The sequence below is a fragment of the Dermacentor variabilis genome, chromosome 9, assembly GCF_050947875.1.
Source record: "Dermacentor variabilis isolate Ectoservices chromosome 9, ASM5094787v1, whole genome shotgun sequence".
Taxonomy (NCBI): Eukaryota; Metazoa; Arthropoda; class Arachnida; order Ixodida; family Ixodidae; genus Dermacentor; species Dermacentor variabilis.
The window spans coordinates 76244812-76267024 of record NC_134576.1 but is presented as its reverse complement, the minus strand read 5'-3'; the positions used below and the strand labels follow the sequence as shown (position 1 = coordinate 76267024).

The 22213-nt window shown below is 47.4% G+C and overlaps 1 protein-coding gene across 10 annotated transcripts in view; it reads right to left on the bottom strand.

Moving 5' to 3' along the window:
* Positions 1–22213, bottom strand: part of HUWE1 (HECT, UBA and WWE domain containing E3 ubiquitin protein ligase 1) — a 179190-nt gene that overhangs the window by 95511 nt on the left and 61466 nt on the right. For 8 of the 10 annotated variants that reach the window (XM_075668491.1, XM_075668500.1, XM_075668495.1 and 5 more), the window contains exons 24-30: positions 20687–21199; positions 16231–16521; positions 15649–15843; positions 14846–15088; positions 10047–10210; positions 9085–9117; positions 6164–6286 (exon numbers count right to left, since the gene is read on the bottom strand). In XM_075668491.1, coding sequence (XP_075524606.1) covers positions 6164–6286; positions 9085–9117; positions 10047–10210; positions 14846–15088; positions 15649–15843; positions 16231–16521; positions 20687–21199 — 1562 coding nt within the window. The remainder of the gene's footprint in view (positions 1–6163; positions 6287–9084; positions 9118–10046; positions 10211–14845; positions 15089–15648; positions 15844–16230; positions 16522–20686; positions 21200–22213) is intronic. The other 2 variants (XM_075668498.1, XM_075668501.1) reach the window with 1 other exon arrangement.

Genomic DNA, 22213 nt, shown 5'->3' with positions numbered 1-22213 from the left:
TATGAGCTGGTCCACTCGAAGCGGCGGACACTTCTTGCACAAAAAAAATTAAATGCAAAAGTTACTAATGAACAAGAATTCACTAAGTAACTGTTCAGCTAATTGTATTAAGACCCATATTGCAATTTACAAATTCCAGCAGTGCACTTCGCAAGGCAGATCCACTTGGAACGAATTCTCAGGACGACACCAGTTTCTAGATATATATTCCCGAACTTTGCGGAGAAATGCATTGGCGTTCCAGTTACTTGTGTGCTTCACTGCATGAAACGACATTTTGTTAAGAAATTAACTGGAATGCCAATGCATTTCTCCACAAAGTTCAGGAATTTTTATCTTTAAACTGGTGTCATCTTGAAAATTCGTCCGAAGTGGATCCACCTTGCGAACTCCATGGCTAGAATTTTTAAGTTGCAATATGGGCCATAATGTAATTAGTTAAAAACTTTATTAGCACTTTTTTTTATCAATTAGTTGATCTTACATCTCAATTTTTTTGCAGGTATTGCTCACCACTTCGAGTAGACCAGCTCACGAACTATAATTGGTGATATCTGCCACAGGCAACTCTTAAAGATTTTTGAAAGTGTTCGCTGAAACACCCTGTATATACCACCCAAAACTTATTAACGGTCACTGTACGACAGACCTCATGGGAATAATTTTTTCATATGGTTAGGCTACTAGGCAAAGACAGTCGAACAATAACCCCATTTAGCAGACTTAATAATTGCTTTAAGTATTTCTTGTTTCCAAGAACAATAGCTGAATGGAATCATAACCAATGACCAAGCTTTAAGATCACGACTTACGGCGTTCATTTCAAGTATTGAGTAAAAATTTGTCTTGCTGTGCCAGTGCTATGTTCAAGGTACGTTGACCCGATTTGTATTGAGTTCGTTGCCTATGCTATAGTGTTCTTTACATATGTACTGTATCCCACCCTGGTAAAATCCTTTGTGGGGATTGCCGTATTGATAAATAAATAAAGTAATAAGTCAGCTGGGGATTTCTGAAAAGTTCGTTAATCTGAAAAGTTTGTTAATGTGGCCGTAACGAGATTGCACTGTATCCACTATTTCACTTATCTCAGAATTTACTGCCGTTTTTACCTCTTCGAGTTGATGAGACTTAACTGCAGCCTTCGAAATTGATTGTCTGAGAATACAGCACCCTTTACGGCCACTCGTGGAATAAAGTCGCTTGTTTCCTGACGAATCCAACATTTCAGACTCCCGATTACTCAGGCGTTTAGTCCAACCTCTCAATTCCGAGTTACTGGTGGGTGAATGTAGATTTGGTGCACGGTGACAATGACAGAAACATGGGGGGGGGGGGGGGGGTATGAAATGGAACGCCCAGATGCTTAAGGGGGGACGCGGGTCTTGAAATCGCGAAAAATGGTCAAAAATGGCAATTTTCAAAAATTGCGTTTTTGAAGTCTTTAATGTCCCAACTATGCCTCTACAAAATATTATGGCTCAATTCCTACTCGAAGTATAAAAAAAAAACGGCAATTTAGAAAAGTCGGTGAGCCGAAATTGAACGCCAAGCGCAAAGGTTTGCCTCATTTTCAAGCTGCCGTAGTTCCGGGCGACGCGAACCGATCGGCGCCATCTTGGTCTCGTTTGAAAGCTGGTTTCCCGCTCTCCATTCTGGCGCCCCTCGGCACGCTGTAGACCCTCGTGCAGCGGAGCGACCGGCACCCGTTCTCAAGCGGGAAATCGTCGCGAGACAGCCGCTGATTGGGTGAAACGGGCACCTCCTCGAGGGCAGCCCTCTGATTGGCCCTGACGCATGCTTCGCCTGCCGCGTTGTTCGACTCCTCCGCGTCGTCTGCTTTCGACTGCATGCACATCATTTTTCGCGCTCCTCTGTTTCCTAGTATTTTTTGTTCTGCCTTTTTCTTTATCGTTCTTGTAGATATTTTGGCTATTGAGTCGCTTCTTTTAACCACGAATTTCTTGCTTTTGTGTGCCTGGTGTCTATGTTCCGCGTGTCACGATGGCGCGAGACGCGCGCTTGAAAGCAAGCACGCGAAAAGCAGTCAGCAAAAAGAAACGCGCATTGAATAAGAAGAGCGCTACATCGTCGAGAACTACAGCTTCGGTGATGCCGCAAGCTGCTGTGCCCTTGGTGGATGCGGCTGGACTGAGCTCGCCAACAACAGCTTCGCCGGAGGATGCGGCTGAACAAACCCCATCGACGCTAGCTTCGCCGGTGGACGCGGCTGGACAGTGCCGATCTGTGTCAACTTCAGTGTACCGCAAGTCTCTGCAGGTGCCGGTGGATGCGCCTGGACTAAGCCCGTCGAAAATGCCAACTTTTGAGACGCTGCAAGTCGCTTCGGATTCCGTGTCGTCGGAAGCAGCTGAGCCGGCTGACCGAAGCCTAACATCGACTTCGGCGTTTCCGCACACCGCTTCGGTGCCGACGGACGCGGCTGAACCGAGCTCGCGTGCTCAACGCTTCGACATGGTGTTTTTCACAGAGGCGGAGTGCGCGGGGCGCGAAAAAATACGCAGACAACATTAAAACTTCATTGGCGAAGAAGTCCGCGACTTCCCGCAAGTTCGAGCTAATGAACATCGGCACAGGAAGTAAAGACGACGATCGCGGCATAGAGTACACCATCGTTGATCTCTCTGTGCTAAAGAATCTGTTTGCGTCCTCAAGCTGCAGCAAGTGTGGGATGGCCACTCTCCAACTCGCAAAGTGCAGTGAGAGAGAGCAGTGAGAGAACCAGCAGAGCTGTTGCAGCACAGCTTGGTTACAGTCCTGGGAGCTACCTCATTCGTAGGAACCTTGAAAAAGATAAACAGAGGCTCTGCAGGTCTGATAAATGTCACACCAATGCTGAAAAGGTGAAGAAGAGGATGGCCAAGAAGCAAAAGCCTGACAGAACCCAGGACTACTGCCCAGGACTTTTGTGAATGTGTGGCAGATTCAAAGAAAATAGCAAGTGACTTTCTGAGCTCTTTTTTTTTGTCAAGTGCCAATGCAATACAGAGGTTTTCACAATCTTTACATGAACAGATTTCTGTGAGTTGGGTGTTATTGTGTTCAGTAATGACTGGGCTGCATGCTAAAGCATTAAATTTTTCCATGTGATAGGTAAATAAAAGTGGTAGAGTAAGCAAAACTTTGAATGCAATTTTCTCAGCTTTGCTTTTTCGATCAAATGCCTTTGCCTTACAGAACTTTTCATAATGTTTGCATCAACTGATTTTATTGAATTAGGTATCATTTTTTTCAGTAAGACCTCAGCTACATCCTAAAGCTTTCCATTTTTCATTAAACCCAATAGACTAGCAATTAAGTCAGATGTAAGCTAATTACTCCCACATTGTTTTTTTTCTTCCTACTTTGTTATTCATTCATGACCTATATGATGACTTTTTGTAAATTTCTTTAGCTTTAGGATGTGCAGTGGGCCCTTGGAAATGACAGCTATTCTTTAAAACTAGTTTTTTTAATTAAGAAATTATCATAATGGCCCGTAAGAAAAGACCTATGTGGGATAAATTATATTGCAATATCTTCATTTCTAGATGAGATATATAAAATCTGGATATATATTTGGGATCAGCATTCAAATATATATCTGCATGCCAATTTTCAGAAAGATATGTTAAGAAATAAAAAAAAAAGTTTTCAAGACCCTCATCCCCCTTAAAGGGATACAGAATAAAAATCAGAGAATATAGAGAAAACCCCACAATTGCATTCCTAAGACACGATTGCTATAGTATATAGTCATTATTCGGGTTACTTTTGAGCGGATGGCTTTATTTTTGACTCTCTATGAGCGGCCACTGCGTAACTCGCAAAGCGCTCCCGACAACAAGCCGGCGGATCTGACGTCACACCTACCCTCAGCAGCCGCGGAGCGAGCTGGCCGGCTGCGCAGTTTTGTTTTCCTCGCGCTGCGCAGTGCAAAATGCAAAGTTCTAGTGAGAGCGATAGCATGAGCGGAACTTATGACTCCGACTTGGATGAGCGGCCTACTGATAAAGGCGTATGCCTACGATCAGTCCGCGTCGTCAAGCGAAATTGACGACGACCCGCCGCAGCTGTCCCCCTCCGCGGTGCCGAGAGAGTCTGGACCAGCAAAGTGGTGTTTACACTCTGCATTCCATGTACACACGTTCGCCTCGAGAGATCAGGGGCGGCATCATAGGTGGAAACCAGATTTAAACGCGGTTCCTCCGGCTCGGATCGCAAGCTCGCACCTGTCACGAATGAGTTAGCGAGACGAGAGGTGCACGCCTCATTGACAGTGTTGCATCCGAGGCGGTGCGCCCAGCGTGATTCACTCACGCAAACGCTTTGCCATGTTTGGTTTCAACAGAACGAGGACGCTTATGCCTCAGGCTATGCAATGTCAGGCGACGTAAGGAATTTACTCTGCGTTCTGCGCAAAGCGGCTTGCTCCGCCCGCTTGGATGGGTAGCTGCTAGCGCGTAAAACATGAAAGCCATCAATGCACAATACAGGTGCCGTGAGTACACACTGTTGAAAAAAAAAAAACGTAGAAATCGTTGAACATATTGACGCGTGTAGACCTCCCTGTACCTATGCCATCGGAGCAGGTGTGGCCGGCGGCGTGAGCATAACAGTCGGCTGCCGACTCTCGCGCGGCAGGTGCTTGATGGGCGCAAGTAGCTGTTTTGAGAATAGATGCGATGAAGCAACGGGTGAGGATTGGAGCCAGGCATGTGCAGTGACTGAAATGCGCCTCTGTAAGCAGGGAACGTCTTGTTATTCACGAAGTGAACGAGTACATGCGCAGCGGTTTCAGCGTCCCGTTGTTTCATCGCAGCCGAGCACTCCTTCCCTTGGTGCACACGAGATGGCGCCACCAGTCTCATATCGGCGAATTTTTTTTCGTCAGCCGTCGCTTCAGACGATGCGGATTTCGATTCATTCTGGCAGAATTGGCCAAACATCTGGCTCAGAACGTCGTACAAACGACAAATTACGGTCAAACGGCACCTGTGCGCAAAACCACAGCGTGAACAAGTACGCGAGAAAAAGACTACCGCTGCCTGCCGTTTTCACATGCGCACAGCAGACCCTCGGCATTTTGCGGCGTTGACACGGCTGCTCTACACATCAAACCACAAATCCACGAGATCAAAGACGAGGTTTTCGAACAGCTCACACGAGGAAGCGGTACGAATAGGACGGTCGAACAAAGAAAGCGCGTTGCTGCAAACGTCAACACGCCCCTTCGCGCGCTCAGTGTGGACGATCGCTCGCAATGGGCCTCGAGGTGGGTAAGCGTGACGTGATATCCGGTTTTGCCAGACCTTTCGGAGGAGGCCGGTAGGTGCTGTGATTTGAGAAATATTCACTAAAATAATTAATTTTCGCTCACTTCTCCTCAGAAAGAGTGTTGTTTTGGTCGCTCTCGGTGCGACAGCTATCAATGGAGACAGAAATCTCGGCGACAAATTTTTTATTCACTATCCCTTTAAGGAGCTAAGGGAAATGCTACAGCACTGCACATTGTTTTGAAGGAAACCAAACATGGTGAGAATGGCCACATAATGAATTGCCTTTTCTAAATAGAGACTGCGAATTCGTAGGCTGCCAAAGCGAGGGCTGCTTACTCAGCAGCTGATAACCAATTTGCATAGGTGACCTCCTCCATCTGTTTATGGAGGGCTGGATCGACTGCACAACTGTGTTTCTCTTGCACCACAATCATTCGACAAGCCTCCATGCGGATAAGTCCTCTCTATAGACTGCGACAGCTGTTGTTCTTTATAATATTAGAACTAATATTCGACAACTTGAAATATCGAATCCTCCAATCGAATATGAACCAAACAACAAGGACTATTTGATTGATTTTCAAAGCAGGATTTGGGTACGGGCTAGTTGGCATTCCATTGCAAACATCACTTACAAGCGCATACATAGACGGGGACTTCTCTTCGTCATTCTTTTGGTCCCTGCCTATGTGTATGCACTTTAAGTGATGTTTGCAATGATCTTCAAAATTTTCAATACTAGCAGACTGCCTACTCCCGACTAAAAACAATGCTACCCCTTCAGTCAGGAGCTTCAAAATTTACGCTTTTCTCTCTGCTACGCTGGGTGATAACGTTTGGTGCCAGAACTAAGATCTGTGGACAAGAAAGAATGCAGAACTCACTCGAAGAAGGCATCCTGTCCTCCAGAAGAGAGAAACCGCTGTAGCATCAGATGGTATGGGTACTTGCGTTCGTCAAACAGCATCGGCGATGTGAAGCCGACAGAGCAGATATAGAAGGTCAGCCTGCGTATGGACAAACCACCACCCCATCCATGTTCCTCTGAAGTAAGCACTCCACTTGGCGCTCAAGGACTAATCTTTTCAAACCTTATTTTGAAGGCAACAGTAATAATCGTTCACTGCAACAGACAAGTCCTACATTTACGCATAGTGCCCAAAGCCCCCACATCTCGAAGTGCCAAAATTTTGAGCAGAACTTAATGAGAGGTCACACTCATCTGCATGTGCACCAGAGTTGGCTATAGTCTGGTGATGGCAATAATTAACGAGTAATAACAACAGTGCACTGAAAACAAAGGCAAACGAAGGAGCAGACAAAAAAAGGGCTGATTATCAACTGGAAAGTTAATTAGGAAAACAAGTAAAATGAATGCTTCATCTGTACATGCATGAGTAAGGCAACAAAACACAATGACAAGGGACCATGGTTAGATCAGTAAACATGAAATAAATCTACAAAAGAAATATACAAGGAAAGGAGTTACAAAACAACAAAAGCGGTGTAGTGCTGAATTATGGTCGATTGTGACGAATGCCAACTGTTATACAAGTCGCCGACCATAATTCAAACAGTGATCATTTGGACATGCTCGATAATTCGAGCAGCCTTGTGGCAAGGCCACTGGCCCTATGAACTTAATGCACAAGAGGCATCTTGCACACAAATCACTGTTGTTCACAGCACAGGATAACGGTTGACAATTGTCAGTGCTAAAGTTGCTACCCCAGGCTTGTGGTCGTAACAGTGCATTTGTAGCCCTCTGTTGCACAGCTTGTGAGGCCAGTATTCTAAAATGATTTGTTCTGACAATGGTTTGTTGTTGATATAAGCCAGCGCAGTCGTGACCATTTGTCTCTGTACACGGTACATTGCACTTTAGGGGTGCGCAAATACAGTACTCCGGTTATTTCATTTTTCGCTTAAATTTATCCCGACCAAAGGTTCCAGTCAATGCTCATTCATCTCTATGGTCGTAAACTTTAGTTATTTCAGTCCTAAGAATGACATTCACCGAATTCGAACTTGACCAGAAAGTGTGCCTACGCTTGACACATAGTCTCAACACATGACCCAGCTCCACTCCGTGTAGTCATCACAATGCACGGGTCGACCGTGGTTCAGCACTGATAGTAAAGAGCAGGTGCCTTTTGTGGGGTTGCTCGACTCTCATGCGTGCCCTGATGTTTTCCCTGCACGGCCCTCTCGTCTCCTGTAATCCGGCTTCTCCCCATAGCTAAGCACCACCAGCAGTCAGTGTGGTTGCAGCACATTACAAGAGATGGCACGAGTGTGGTGCTGCTAACGTCACCTAATGGCTGGGATAGTCGAGCGCAACAGGGAGCAGGCTCTTCGTCCTAGGCTTGGGGTCAGCAAAAAGCACCGACTTTCCATGTGTGCTGACCCACTTCATGGGACTGTCCAGAGAAAGGCTTGGGAGCAGCTAGGACACCGGGATGGACATGCAGGATCACTCAAATGAGTGACCGTAGACGCAAACAATGAAGCGTTGGTGTCTAGCATGCAGCCAAACATATTCGCTCACTATCCAGTCCCAATGGGTCGGATTTCCTCAATTTGTCACGTGTCGATCAGCATGTCCTGAGGATACTAATTCGGTTCGCAGTCATTAGTGTCCGAAAGGTGCAATAAATGCCTTTGTGATGGTTTGCACTACTGTGTTGTCATTCCTTTGTCCTAAGGGCACGTGCGAGATGCCCACATTTCTCACATTCGGTGAACGTATAACGGTTTCCTGCAAGTACGTACGCGAGCACAAGAAGTGCCCAGCAAACTACTCTATTAAACTGCTTTTCACATTCGGGTTCAGCATCATTTGCTGCCTGCCGTAGGTTCTCAAACTGCTAAGCCCAGCTGCTGCAGATGACAAGCTGCCAACCACTACAAGCCAAATTTCTATCGATAGATTTTGCTTGCTGTGGGAACACTGCGAGCATCAAGGTATCCAACTTAGCTGGATCTTTTACTGAATACACCCAATATTCAAATGGCAGATATTTGATTTGCAAATCAAATTATTCGTCCGTTCACTATTTTATTCAAAATCAAATATTCAGGTACTCACACACCCCTATTGTATTTCCTTCTTCTACAACCCCCTCTCCCACATGTAGGGTAGGAAACCAGATATTTCTTCTGAATAAGTTCCCCGCCTTTTCTTTCTTTCTTTCTTTCATTTCTTTCTCTCTCTCAGAAATCTTAGTGTGCCATTCAATAATTTGGATTCCCGCCTGCACGAACAAACGCTGACTTGGTCACAGAGTCGAGCAGAAAGAGTGAGAGTTTCGTTCCGATACGTCGCCGGCATGGTCATTTATCGTGCTGTCGGCCCCTTTTTGAAACCAAAGTCAGCAAAGCCTAGTTCACCCAGTAGTCACAGGCCATGCCCAAAGCATGAGATAGGCCAAGCCAAATCACTAAGTTCTAAAGCCTGTATGTGCGTGAAACAACATGTTGACTTTTTGGCTACTTGTGAAATAAAGTAACTTATTTCATGGCAAACAAATTAACTCCCAATTATTTGAACTGTTCAGCGGCTCGCGTCGAGCCAGAACCAGTTGCCCACTATTCCCCAGAAGTTACATGTAGTTTTGTATTCTGTATAGCAGACAAAGAGCCATAACAAGAACATGGATGCCAAGTTGCACTGCATAGTTATTAACCAGAAACACACAAGAAAACACACACACAAGATGATGCTCAACAACACAACAGCCTGACTTGTTAAGACTAGCGCCTAGTCACGATCTTTAAAAAAAAGGGGGAGGGTGGCGTATCTTACAGCAATGCGTCAAGGCTCCCGGGTTCCTGTAACCTGTGGCCATACAAAAATGCGTTTCAGTCCATGATAGCAGCAAACCAAATTGCACAAAAGCATTAATGGAGGCTAACTAAATTTTGAAACCAACTTATGCTATGCCAAGGGAAAGTCTTGCGAAAACAAGTCGTGAAAACAGCAGAAATGTTGACTACAATAAACCCTTAAAAGGAGCTACAAAATTTGGTTGGGCGTGCTTGAATTCAATGGAGCCCTCTCCTGCTGTAATGAAATAAAAAAATGCAAGATCTGACACAGTATCGCTAATAGCGAAAGAAATTTTTGCCTGCACGTGCCTCAAAATATATATTCTGGCAGCAATGTCTCGGTTTTTCAGACTTGGACGATCATTCAGACTTCCCTGCGGACGTAACCCTAGCAACAATGTACAGTCAAAAATTTCAATACTAACTCGTGGGGCCTGAGAATTTGTTCAATTTAAATGGAGAGAATTAAAGGCAGCTCACAGAATGGAGAGCTTAGGTGCAGCATGTGTTAGGCAGCACATGTACACGTGCACTGAACTAACACACGGGTGACAAGTTCCCAAAGTGTGGCTTTATGGGAGTGCGACATGTTCTGTCACTGCTGTGAAGCCATGTTTCTAGGCAAAATCTGCACGTAAGCCATGCCTCGACATCTACAGCTGAATGTATGGTGTGGGTTATGCATGTCACAATGAGCATGTCAAATTTAAAAGATACCGGTTGGTTCGGCTTTAACAAACTCCTAATTCGTTCCAGTTCAGTTCCAGATTGCAGAAATATAATTCTATAACAGTTCAGCACAGTAAACTTTACCTTGCCCGATGGCAGGGACACAATGCACAGTGCTACCGACTTGTCCGCAGGTGACCACACAACACGTGTCAATTTTATGCCCTTAAGTGAATTCCAACTAGGCCATGAACAAGTTCACTCGCGTACCTAAACTTTGGCATTGGAGAGGTCAGGGGTGGCTCCCAAGACAGACCGTTGGCCAGCAGTCGGGTCAGCGCCGAAGCCACCGCTCGTGCAGAAGGGGACGGCGCCGTGGGGGATGGCGGCACCTGCTGACCACGTCGCTGGCGCATCGGGGAGCCCACACACAGCTGCAAGCAAGCAAGCACATGGGAAAGAGCACGAGTGTCAAAACAGCGATACACAGCGTCAATACCACATCTGCAAGGATGTGACCTTGGAGCGTTTTACTGCAATTACCATTCATTGGGAACTTTAATCACTGTGCATTATGTTTGTACTTGACCTCTTTCCAGCCAGAACTTGTGCCACCAAAGAAAGTATCACTTCATTTTGATCCGGCTATATGGACCAAGTACATTTTATGAGGCACAATTTTTCTTTTCTGGTATTTTTATCTTACAGCACACGTCACTGAGTTTGTTCAACGGCTTCATCGAAGCCACCACTACTGCCATTTTTACTATCTTGCCACCTCGAGCCGGCGCTCACGCATGCAGATCCACTGGCAGCCTTGTGCCACATCATGGCAACGCTAGGCCTAGCTACTTCGACATTTGCTACAAGGCTGCTTGCTGTTCTGTATCGCGTTTTTCATTCGCTGCTGTTAGCAATGGCGCTGACTCCATCTTAGTAATTAATGCCAATGGCTTCGGAGCGCGGAACGCATGGTGCGTTGCATAATGCCGGTTCCCAAAAGTCAGCTACACACCAATACAGAAGTGTTGCGCAGCGAAGCATACAATAAGTTAGAAGGGGCAATTGTCACAAGACATGTTACGTACGTTTTCTTTATACACACGCACCCGCCATCTCATATCCCAGTCAAGCATCGATACACCCAAATAAGTGTACTAGCAGGCCTTCAGAGCTTTTTCGGACATGCCTGTTGCGTTTTGAGCCCTTCGCGCAAGTCTGAGGCATCCACTTATTTTTTTCAGACCACCCGATTCATGCCCTCTTGCGTTGAAGCGATAGACTGCACAAAGGTCACTTCGTTAAGTGCTGCTGCCGTGCTTCCTTACACGAGCGTCTAGCGTTTTGCAGCAAGTGTCCGCGCTCATGAAGTGTGAAGTGTTCAGGCTTGCTTGTACGCACCAACACCATGCTTGTTAAGGGGGGAGGCTACACTTGAAATACAACTTTTTTATTTGTGGACAGATCTGAACGAAATTTTCACACTTTGTGTATTTTAATATGCAGATTGTAAAAATATAATTAATTTTGCCACAGGATAAGTAGTTTCTGATATACTCTAAATGCATTGTATAAGCTGAGTCCTTTGTTTGGAGGAAAATTAGCATCTAAACAGAAAACCCTAACACGGTAATTTTAGTATAAAGACTATCTAGAATGTTCAGGGAGTGCCATAAGGTATTATTCAATGTTCTAGGCTAATCTGAGTAAGAGTTAGAGCTCATCAAAGTTGTGAGAAAAAAATGCCATCTTGACATGTCAAGCATGTGACCCATTTCAAAAACTTTTTGAGAAGAGTGCTACTTTTAAGGGGGGATATGGGGATCAAAGCTAACTTTTTTATTTACCATCCGATTTTGCTTAAATTTTGCACAGATGTTAATAATATCACATAAACAAAACTGTGAAAATATGGTGAAAATATGGCTGCAATATCTGAAGTACTTTTTTGTTTACAAAATTGTTCTGCTTTCATTTTTGCAAAATGCCTGCACACCTGTATATTGGTGCTAGGAGTTCAAACAAACATTGATAGCACTCCTATATGTATCCTCCACACAGTGACATTCCTGTAATTTTTTTTGCCTAACAGAATTTTTTTATATTTTCATTCTTTTGCAGCTACTTCAGTTGCATGAAAATCTCGACTGTGAAAACAAAAGATAACAAATTACTGAAGCAACTATTTTGAAAACAAAACATGTCACTGTGTGCAGTGGTGCACAATGAGTGTAACAAAACAAACTGTGTAAAAATATTCATAACGGTGGCTGAGATATTGGCTTTGCAAGTTGACCTTGGTGGTAGAAAAAAGTTTTGAGAAAAAGGTGTTTGAAGTTTTGGGCCATGTTTATTCGACTAGAAACTACCGGCCTTGTAGGTACAGGTGTCAGGTTGATCTCTTGAATTCTTGGATCTTTTATGCTTGCTTTCATGTGCTTTTTGTGCCCTCTTCTTGCGCAAGGTATCTTTCTCAGCTGTTCGACTCGCTTGAGTCCGTCGCCACCGAGCATGCTCCTCCAGCCGTAAACCCTATCTTCCGTTCGGTTGCCGGCACAGAACGAAGTGACGCGCGGACAGTGGCGGCGGTCATATTCAACACCTCCGACAAGATGAATTGTGACTCAAGATGCGACTGCATGGTGCGACCGTTGCTGATGGACGGTTCGTCTTCACGGCCGCAGACGCTCGCGCTTGGACCGCACTTTCATCTCGGTGACGGCGGTGGCACAATCGGGGTACGTCGCGGAGCATTTACAGGGCGTTGCAGGCCCGGAAGCATCGGAAAAGGCGGTTATTAGTTCGGTATCATCACCACTGGAACTCAAGGCTGCAACAGCCTGCGAATTGCCCGGCAATGCGTCGACAGTCTAAGCTTCCGCGCGGACGCAACTCTGCTAGGACTACTTATCCTTCGGATGTTCGGCGGCTTGCGCTTGCGGCTGCCGAAGCGGTGCTTGGTCGCGTATTTCGTCGTCCACGTCCGCCAAGTCATGCTCGAAACCACAAAATGAAATAGAAAACTAAAATCCGAATAAAGCGATGAAGCGGCGGCGTACCTCGAATATCCAACACGTAAACAAAGGGGCAGCAGCCAGCACGCGAAGAAACGGGAGAAGCAGACGCCGCAGCAGCTCGCTTCCAGACCCGGCCAATGGGGCGGCTCATAGAACGCACGTGACGGAGCAAGCCAATCGGCGGCCGCGACAAGCAGCTCCGCGACCTTCAGACTTTTTGCTTTTTTATGCTTGCTCATCTCTCTATCAGGAAATGAAAGAGAGGAGTCAAAAGGCGAAGAGGCGCGCTTTTCAACGGTACCAGCATTGCCGCGCCGCGTACTGCCGTTCCGGAGCTAGGGACGCTCGAAAACCTCGACTTTTCCATCGATTTTCACGAAATTTTCGCTGTATTGCCTTATGTATATATTTATTTATGGTACTTAGCAGTCGTTTTCAGCGGAAATACTTGGAAAACTTATAGAAAAGGGGTCAAAGATTCGAAATCTGCAACTTTCTAAGAAGTGATTTTTGGGTCGTTTTTCCAGAGTTGATCCCCGCGTCCCCCCTTAAAAGGTGCATATTGCTAACTGCATACATTTATCTTTCTGGCAAAAAAAAAATTAAGTTGATAGCTGAAATAGGACAGAAGCTATTTTACCTCCAAAATTGGAAGTCTGTCGGAATTGTTTTGAGAAATCAAGGAAAAACATTCTGCAACATATTTATTGAGAACATACCAATAAAATCTCAAGGAAATTCACCAGGGGCATAATCTGGATACATCCTATCTTTTTGCCGCTTTTTGGCCAGCTTCCTGGCGCTCAAAGAGGTTCTCGCTTCTTGCTGGAGTTAGCACTTCGAAGGTCCGGCGCTCGCTGCGCGCTCGCTACTTTCTTCAGTCGTGAAGGAAACGGTGCCTGCACGATCTGTGCCAACGCGCGTGGCGTGGGCGGACGAAGTGTTGACGTTAGACGTGCCAGTTTGCAGCTCGGAACTCGATCCGGTAGAATGCCCAGGCAGACCAGCAACCGGCAACTCCGCGAGTATCACAGGCCTAGCCGCCTTCCGTCGCGCATTCCACAGCCGCTTGGCGCGTAGTAGCCTTGAGACGACAATCTTTTCCAGCCATCCGGGCAGCGAAATGAGCATCTTATCAAACGTCGCGAAGCAAGCGGCTGAACAATCGCTGACAGCGGCGCGATGAAACCAGAGATAAACAAACGTAGCGAGACGCGAGAGCGGTCGAGCGCGCGCGCCGACGAGCATCGGACCAATAGGAGCGAGGCGCGCGGGGGGTGTGCGCGCTTTGGCCAATCGGCGCCACGGACGCATCCTCCAGAAATGACGCGATAGCGTCGGTTTCCCTTCGCCGACGCCATTTTGAACTGGTGCAAAATGCGCACAAAGAAAACAGCTTCAAAACAAGCGCAAGATGGCGGCCATCGGCCACCGCGTTCGCAAATGGTGACTGCGCGAAGTTTGAACATTTTTGACCAAATTTTGCTGATTTCGCGTTCACCCTGGCCCCTTTAAGCGAGATTTTTTATTATTTTCCGATTAAATTTAGCTTCTAGATTTCGCGGAGGGATTCTTGAATGTATAAACGTAGCGAAAATGCACTTATCCGAAAATCGACTTTTTTATGATTTTTTGCCGTTTCAAGACCCGCGTCCCCCCTTAATTGAGTTAGTAAGTGAATGATGCCAAGTTTATAGGGCCGATAAAACTACTATCCTAATTTTATACAACTGTCTACTAATTTACTATCACAATCGATGCTTCGCCTTTCGGGCGAAACTGCGACGTTTTTAAGAGCTCCAATGTCATTTGTACATTAGTTTTCTACTTTGAAGCCATAAAAAGAGACTGCAAATTGAATTCGGAGGGGCATTAAATCTGGCAAATACTGTCAAATTATTCAGCGGTGTGTGCAGGCATTTTTCCTGCCACTTGATTAATTCGATGTACTGCACAATGGATCGATTTCGTCGGTGTCAAATCGATGGGTGGTTGACTGCACCGAGCCCGTACTCCTGCAGCAGTTCTACCCGCAATGGTGGCCGTGCCTACCTTAACAAGGAGACCAAACAGCTCGGCGAGAGCGCGTCCCAGCCGTGATGCCCCCGTCAGCAAGGGCTTGATTTGCTTGACTGCTGCCTGCGAGCGAGCCTTGTTGGCCTTGCCATCGACCGAGGTGGACGATGCCGTCCCTCCGGGGCTGTCGGCGATTCCTACATCCACCTCCATACCATTCTGCGGTGGTGAGTCGTCCAGGGCTGTTCCAGAATTGCTTGCTGCAGCATCTGGCATGTTCTGAGGGACAAGAAACATACAAGCCACATTAGGGACTAGAAATACTGAGTTTGCGTTTATACAGTTCCCACAGAGTTCGTAAATACTTCACATGCGCGACAATGAGTGGAGGGGGAGGCTAGAGGGATGGATAGCGTGCCTTTTTTTAACGTTTACCCTGAGCGCACACCTTTTGTGGTACCCATATGCCCTTCCTTAACAATTATTTACTTTTAGACACAACAAACAAGCAGCAGCTAACAACAGCAGAGACTGAAGAGAAATACATTGTTTTAGCTGCTGCCAATCTTGCCTACTTCCGAAACCTGTCTCCATAAACTTTTTATTTCCTTTCACCAACTTCTAAAGGCATGGTCAGAGACTGCTGAGTAACGCTTTTTCACGACGAGAATATTTTAGGAAAACTTGACGCAACATTTGTAAGAAAGAAGAATGAGCCCAAATTTACAAACCTTACAGAAAATTCAGAGAGTTTCCAAGTGTGAAGTTACGCGAGGCAAGCCCTCTGGTGCATTTCAAGCACCGTGCAATCGGCAAGACATCTGGAGGAGAAAGCCTACCTGCAGTGTGCCCTGCAGCCTCTGGAGTTGGTGGCGGCCGAAGGGGCATCCGGGAGGCAGAGCAGAGTCGTTGCACAGGGCCAGCAACACGGTGCTCTCCCAGACGAGGGAGGTGTAGAGGCGGGAGAGACCCCGCAGCACGCCCAGGCCCAGCTCAGAGCCCCAGTGGCTCATGGAGATGGATCGGATCTCGCTCTGCACAACAGGCGAGGGCAAGAGGCTACCATACAACACTTCCCAGCAGAGGAAAAGATGAAGAGTTATGCACGGTGCACGAGAGATTGACAATCAAACAAGAACACAGGGCTAATTTGTCAAAATGCGCTTTCTCAGAGCACTGTGCAGGCAGTGCATATCTCTGCGACAAATTCTCGGTGGGTCATAAAACATCCGAAGAAATCCTTGAAGAGAGAGATGTAATCATCACAGATACCCCGGCAGCTCAATTCCTGCTTTCTCTCTGTTCTATTCTCTATTAAGCCTTACCCTCGTAAGCTGCTCTGCACAATATACCAAGAGCTGCACACAGGACAACCTACAAGATTTCGTAGCTGGAACCCTCTCTCCAGAGCAAACTCTCACCTGGCCTGTGCGGCAGACGTGGACAAACATCACAATGTAGGCGTGGGTGGCAGCCATCGCATGAAGCAGGGGCGATTGCTGCTGCGTCGTCGCTGTTGCCACGCCGCCCTCGCCCCCTTCGCTGCCGCTACCCGACGCTCCTTGAGAGGCAGCCAGGGCCCCCAGCAGCTCTTCGAGCAGCACCGATCCCCCTGGAGGATCCAGGGGCTTGTGCAGGGGCTCAAGGCTCGCCAGCACAGCGCCCAGGTGGGTGAGACCCTGCTGCAGCACCTGGGCCTCGTGCGCCAGGTTCTGTGCATAGGGAAGCAACGCAAATACAGTAAAACCTCGCTAACCGGACTTTATGGGCCAGAAAAAAAAAGGAAGAACAGCCAAATTAATTGAATGTCGAATAATCAAGGGTATCAAGGAAGCAAACAAATGCTTTCTACACCAATCCGCCTTTATTTACTGAGGAAATCTGCAACCCTTGCATCTATTTTGCACAGGATCAGTGCAGAAGTGGCGAGGGCCTCTCGACTTCCTTCGCGGTGCGGCCCATTTGGCCGTGGTCCAAGACGCGTGTCTTCCTCTGAGTAGGCATGCTTTTCACTACTGCGCACACATCCCCATTATTTATTTGCCACTGAACTGCAACAGATCCTTTGTCCATCACGACGTAGCCACAGGTTTGATGCAATCGTGCGGCCTGCGGTAGAAGCTGTCTTCATCCTCAACAGCTTCCGCTGTGTTTCTGACCCGTCCAAAGCAGCTCTGAAGGCCTCCAAGTACACTTACTACAGTCGAACCCGACTATATCGAACCCGTTTACATCGAATTATGCCATATATCGAACAATTTCTGGACACGGTATAGTTACAATGAGTATATATAGCAAAAATTACGCATACATCGAACAAAACTAGTAGCGACTCCCGATATATCGAACGTCAAGCGGCGGAAAGTGCCCCCGGTAGTTGGCTTTCCCTTGCGGTGACGGGAAAATCCGGCGGCGCGGCTCCATCCAACCGCTCTCCCTACGTGACCGCGCTACCTCGGAGCCGCCGACACCCCCCTACAAAAAATGATCCTGGCCCGCCCGCCCGCAGCGCTTGCTCAGACAGCCAATCAGAAGCTCTTGTGTCCTCGTCGTGCAAGATGGCGTAAGTGCGAGTTGTCTCGCTGCTTATCTGATTCATTGTGTGCGCCTTCTCCCGCAGTGTTGCCGTGATGAAGCGGCAGAATTCGCCTTTCGTCGTGAAGCTCGAAATCATAAACCGGGTCGAACGCGGTGACAAGTAGGATGTCCCCGCAACGTACAAGATTCCGAGGTGCACTCTCGGCACGATCTTGAAGGGGGAAGTTAGGGCTAAAGCGGCCTAACTCGCGACCCGGTGCCCGTAGTGCCCGTGGCGCCCGACGCGTACGCACGGCCGTGTACGAGTGGTTCATCCAAAATAGCTTCAGCCGTACCGACTTCCGCGTGCTCGGTGATGACTGTAAATTCTGATTAATGCGACGAAGCCGTTGTCGTTGTTGCCGAAGTTTGGAGCGAGCTGTCAGAATTTCCGGAAGCTGTTCACGAATCAACGGTGGACGAGTTTGTGAGCGCAAATGATGGTGTCGCGACCACGGGAGAGCCCGGAAACGAAGACTACATTGCCGACATCGTGCCGAGCACAAGTGAAAATGGGCACTACGAGGAAAGCAACGATCGTCCTTGGCCCACATCCTCCGAAGTGATTGGTGCGCTCGCACTAGTCCGGTGCTTCTGCGCGAATGCGGAATGTTGCGGCCTAGCTCAGCTGCTCCGACTCCTTCGACAACGTGGGGAAGTGCGTGCCTCACACGCAGCGAAATTGCCCAAGCAGAAGAAAATGCAAGACTATTTCGTGCGAAACTAAGCTAGTTTCATCAATAAAGTGATTTTATAAATGGTATGTGCTTTTATGACATCAAATTATTTAGCAGGCTTATATCGAATTATGCTCTATATCGAACTGATAGGAGTTTTTTTGCGAGTTGGATATAGCCGGGTTCGACTGTAGTCATACCGGTGCTCGAACTCTGACAGGAGGCAGTGAGTGCAAGCATGTATAATTAAAGGGCCCCTCACCAGGCCACACAGCAAATTTCAGTTACACGCTGCAAGTTGTTATGTGCCCTCTAGGGCATGTTCTGCCGCAAAAATTTTTTCAAATCGGTTCATTAATAGCCAAGATATAAATATTTTAGTGCCGCGAATCCATTATTTCAGGACGCAAGCTCCACTGCCAAGCGAGACACTTTCTCCACTTGCCCTTACTAGCCTCTGCAAGCGAAATTCCTTCCCTGCTTTCTCCCAAACCAGACCTCAAGAACCGCGTGACACATACATCACAGGCCCCACCTTCATTTTTTTTATCCTCGCCTTTTCGCGGAGCACCACACTTTCAATAAGAGCATCGCGCGCGAGCCGTGGTGATTGTCTCATTTTGTACAGCGCACGATTTCGCACACTGTGCACGAGGATACCTGACTAATGGTATAAGTCAGTGCTACACGAATACTGAGGCAGACACAAGCTGATCACAAAGCATGATACCGTACTGGAACACGGTACTGTCCATACCGTACTGTCCGCACACGCGACTGCATGACGTGGGAACAAGCAGACGAAACAGAAGTACATACCTCTTGCTGCGGTGCGAAGTAAAACAAAAACAAGCAGACATACAGTTCATGTGTTTTATTATTTCTCTAAGGTTTAATTCGTCTATTCAAGCTACATATTACACAAATGGCAGGTGTTGCCTTGAATAATTTTCGCAGTCATGTGTCACCACGAACGGCGTTGCAGCACACACACGTATACGTAGGCGCACTAGCGTGTGTACATCATCCTCAGGCTCAGAGAGAGGCAACCGCGAGGAGAAGGGAACATGGCTTTAAGTTTGAAATTTCATATCTTTCCACGGCACATAGCAATGTAATGCTTTGCAGACACGATTGTTATCGCGCATTGTATGCTCTGTGCTTGTCAGCTCAAAATGGCCAGACCTGGTGAGGGGCTCTGAATACATACTGAGTCTCATGACAGTGGCCCTTTGCCCTCTTCGAATGCTTAACCGCAATACATTGCATGTGCTTGACTATGTAACACTGCCGTATTGGAGCGAAGCTGAAGCTGACTTTTGGGAAACCAAGTTAGAGTCAACGTCCGATTTTTCGTACTTCCTAGGGGCCACGAAAACATCCACAGAAATGAATATATGCCTTTTACTGCCACTAAGCATCCAATCACCACAGGCACGTCTGAAAAGACTCTGAAGATCTGCCAGTACACGTATTAGGCATATCAGTGCTCATACTGTGACAGGAGATGGCGAGTGCTCGTGAGTGTAGCTAAGTAATATATAATGGCTTCCGTGACAATTCCCCCTTCCCACTAACGATATGCATCACTGCAATACTTCACGTATGCTTCACCGCATAACACTGCTGTACTGAGGTGAAGTTGACTTTCAAGCACTGGCATTATGCAATACGAGAATTGCAAAGGTGGAGTCGCCGCCATTGCTAACAGCGATGAAGCCTTTCAATGAAAAACATGGTACCAAATGGCAAGAAACTTGGTAGCGAACGTCGAAGCATGTAGGCCTAGCGTTGTTACGGTGGTGGCAATGGCTGCCAGAGGATCTGCGCGCGAAAGCACCGATTTGAGGCAGCAAGATAATCAAAATGGTAGTGGCTTTTGTTTATACCATTTCAAACCTGCAGTCACGGCAAAAAGTCGTATATTGGACAGCAAAGGGTACTTGCATCTAAAATTTTAGGCGTTCTTACGCATTGACTATGGGATACATGGTTGCGCCGTGAAGCCGTCCCAATTACTGGGCATGTTCGAAAAATCGGCCATCCGGAAAATCGATCGTTGACTGTATGCAACACTTCATCCTTGTCATACTTCCCAACCTTCAAAACCATCAGCAAGAATGACAGTGAGGTGTGATTGCTGACAGTGTTGAATGCTCTCCGTGAAAAGCATGGCACCGAACATTGACTGTGAACTTCAAAGCAACTAGCCTAGTGTTGCTACAGTTCTACGGCTGTTAGCGGATCGGCATGCAAGTGCACTCATTCAATGCTGCTAGATAATCAAAATGGCAGCAGTGGTGGCTTAGACTGTGGCCATTTCAGAGCTGCAGTCACTAAAAAGTCTTGCAAATCGGACAGGCCAAGGGTCTCTCCATCTGAAATTTTAGGCGTCCTTATACACTGCCTCATGGCAGTGCCATGAAGGCATCCGAATTGTCGGGCACGCCGGAAAAATCGTTCATTAACTGTATACGCTATCCTCCTAATATATTTGAATGCTTTTCGCTAACTTCGTGCACAGAAGACTGCAATCTGGTGAGCACTATTGTCCCTTTTACAGGCAAACAGGGCTCGCCAGTTCCAATTACCACAGCAAGAGTTGGATAGAAGGGTTACTCACCAAGATAGACTTGCACACTGACGCAACTGCCTGACAGGCCGGCGAGACCGGGAAGTCCACGGGCAGGTTGGGCAGACCCAGGATGCTCATGAGGGGCACGAGCCCCTTCTGCTGGACAAACTCACGGCAGTGGTCATCAGTCGAGTTGTTGCTCAGAATGGCGTCCACAAACCGCATCACGTTCAGGATGTAGTCCACCAGAGGTACGGGCGTGCGTGCCTCGGCAGTGGTACCTCCAGTGCCCGACGCTGCCTTGCCTTCATCGTTCGCTTTCGGTGTTGATGGGACCGTGGGTGCCGGGTCCACATCCTCCTCTTCTTCCTCCTCGTCCGAGGAGCCTGCATCGTTGGCTAGTCCCGAGCCTCGACCACCGGCTCCGCCCCCGGAGGCGCCACCTCCGTGACTGGAGGCCTGGGCGCCGCTGCCAGAGACTCCGCCGGCCTCACTCTTGGCTGCCGGCCGCGAGCACACAAAAGCTGGGTTGCGGCCCACCGAGCAAAGCTCTTCTAAAAGCTGCATTGACAAACAAAAGAAAGAATAGGCTCGTCACTTTGTGGAATGGTTCACGCGATAACGATATATTGTGTATTCACCTAGTGCATGTCATGAAATATGGAAGCCTGACTTATGTCCAGCAAAAACCTCGTTTTTTCGGATTTCATGGGGCCAAAAAAAAAGTGTCCTAATTAACCTAATGTCGCGTTATCGAGGGTGTCACAAAAACAAACAAATTCTTACTGCGCCAACACACTTTTAATTAGTTAATGAATGATCAAATCCTGTTTCTATTTTGCATAAAAGCAGTGCAGAAGCTGCAATTCTTCTCATCTTGCGACTCATTAGGTCTTGCGGTGGCGCAGGCCTCAACTTCCTTCGCAGTGCGGCCGCGGTGCGTGGCTTTATCGAGACACTTTTCACTGCCACCCGCACATCTCCATTTTTTTCACCAGTGTGCTTAGGCTGGCCGCTAACAGATTGTCCATCCATCACGATGTAGCCGGTGCTCTTCATCCTCGACAGCTGTGCATCGAACCAAAACGAAACGACTCTTTTGCGCAACCGCTGCAGACAAAACTGCGGCCGCTATCAACATGATCATGGATGGTGACATTGCGCTTTTAAAGGCACATGGCCGACAACCATACTGAGTGAAAACGAAGCTACTGTTTGCTGCAACAACTGCAGATGAAACCGTGGTGGCTACCGATGTGATCATGGATGGCAACTATTACGCAGTTATGAGGACATGTGGCCAAGGCGCTTTAATGCATGGTGGTAAACGCAAGAATAAAGGCTCTAAAGGCACAAATAGGCCCGAAACGTTCCGGCATTGCTGTCATTTACGTAATATTGCCACTGATGACTATGGCAACGTGGATTCCGCTGCTTTGTTTTCGTGGGATGCTAGTGCTGTTTTTGCTACTTTGCGTCACACATTTGCGGCATTCCATGCTCACCGAGCTCCGGGAGTTGTCTGAATTAACCAATGAGCGGCCAAATAACTCAGAATTACCAAGAGTTTGATTG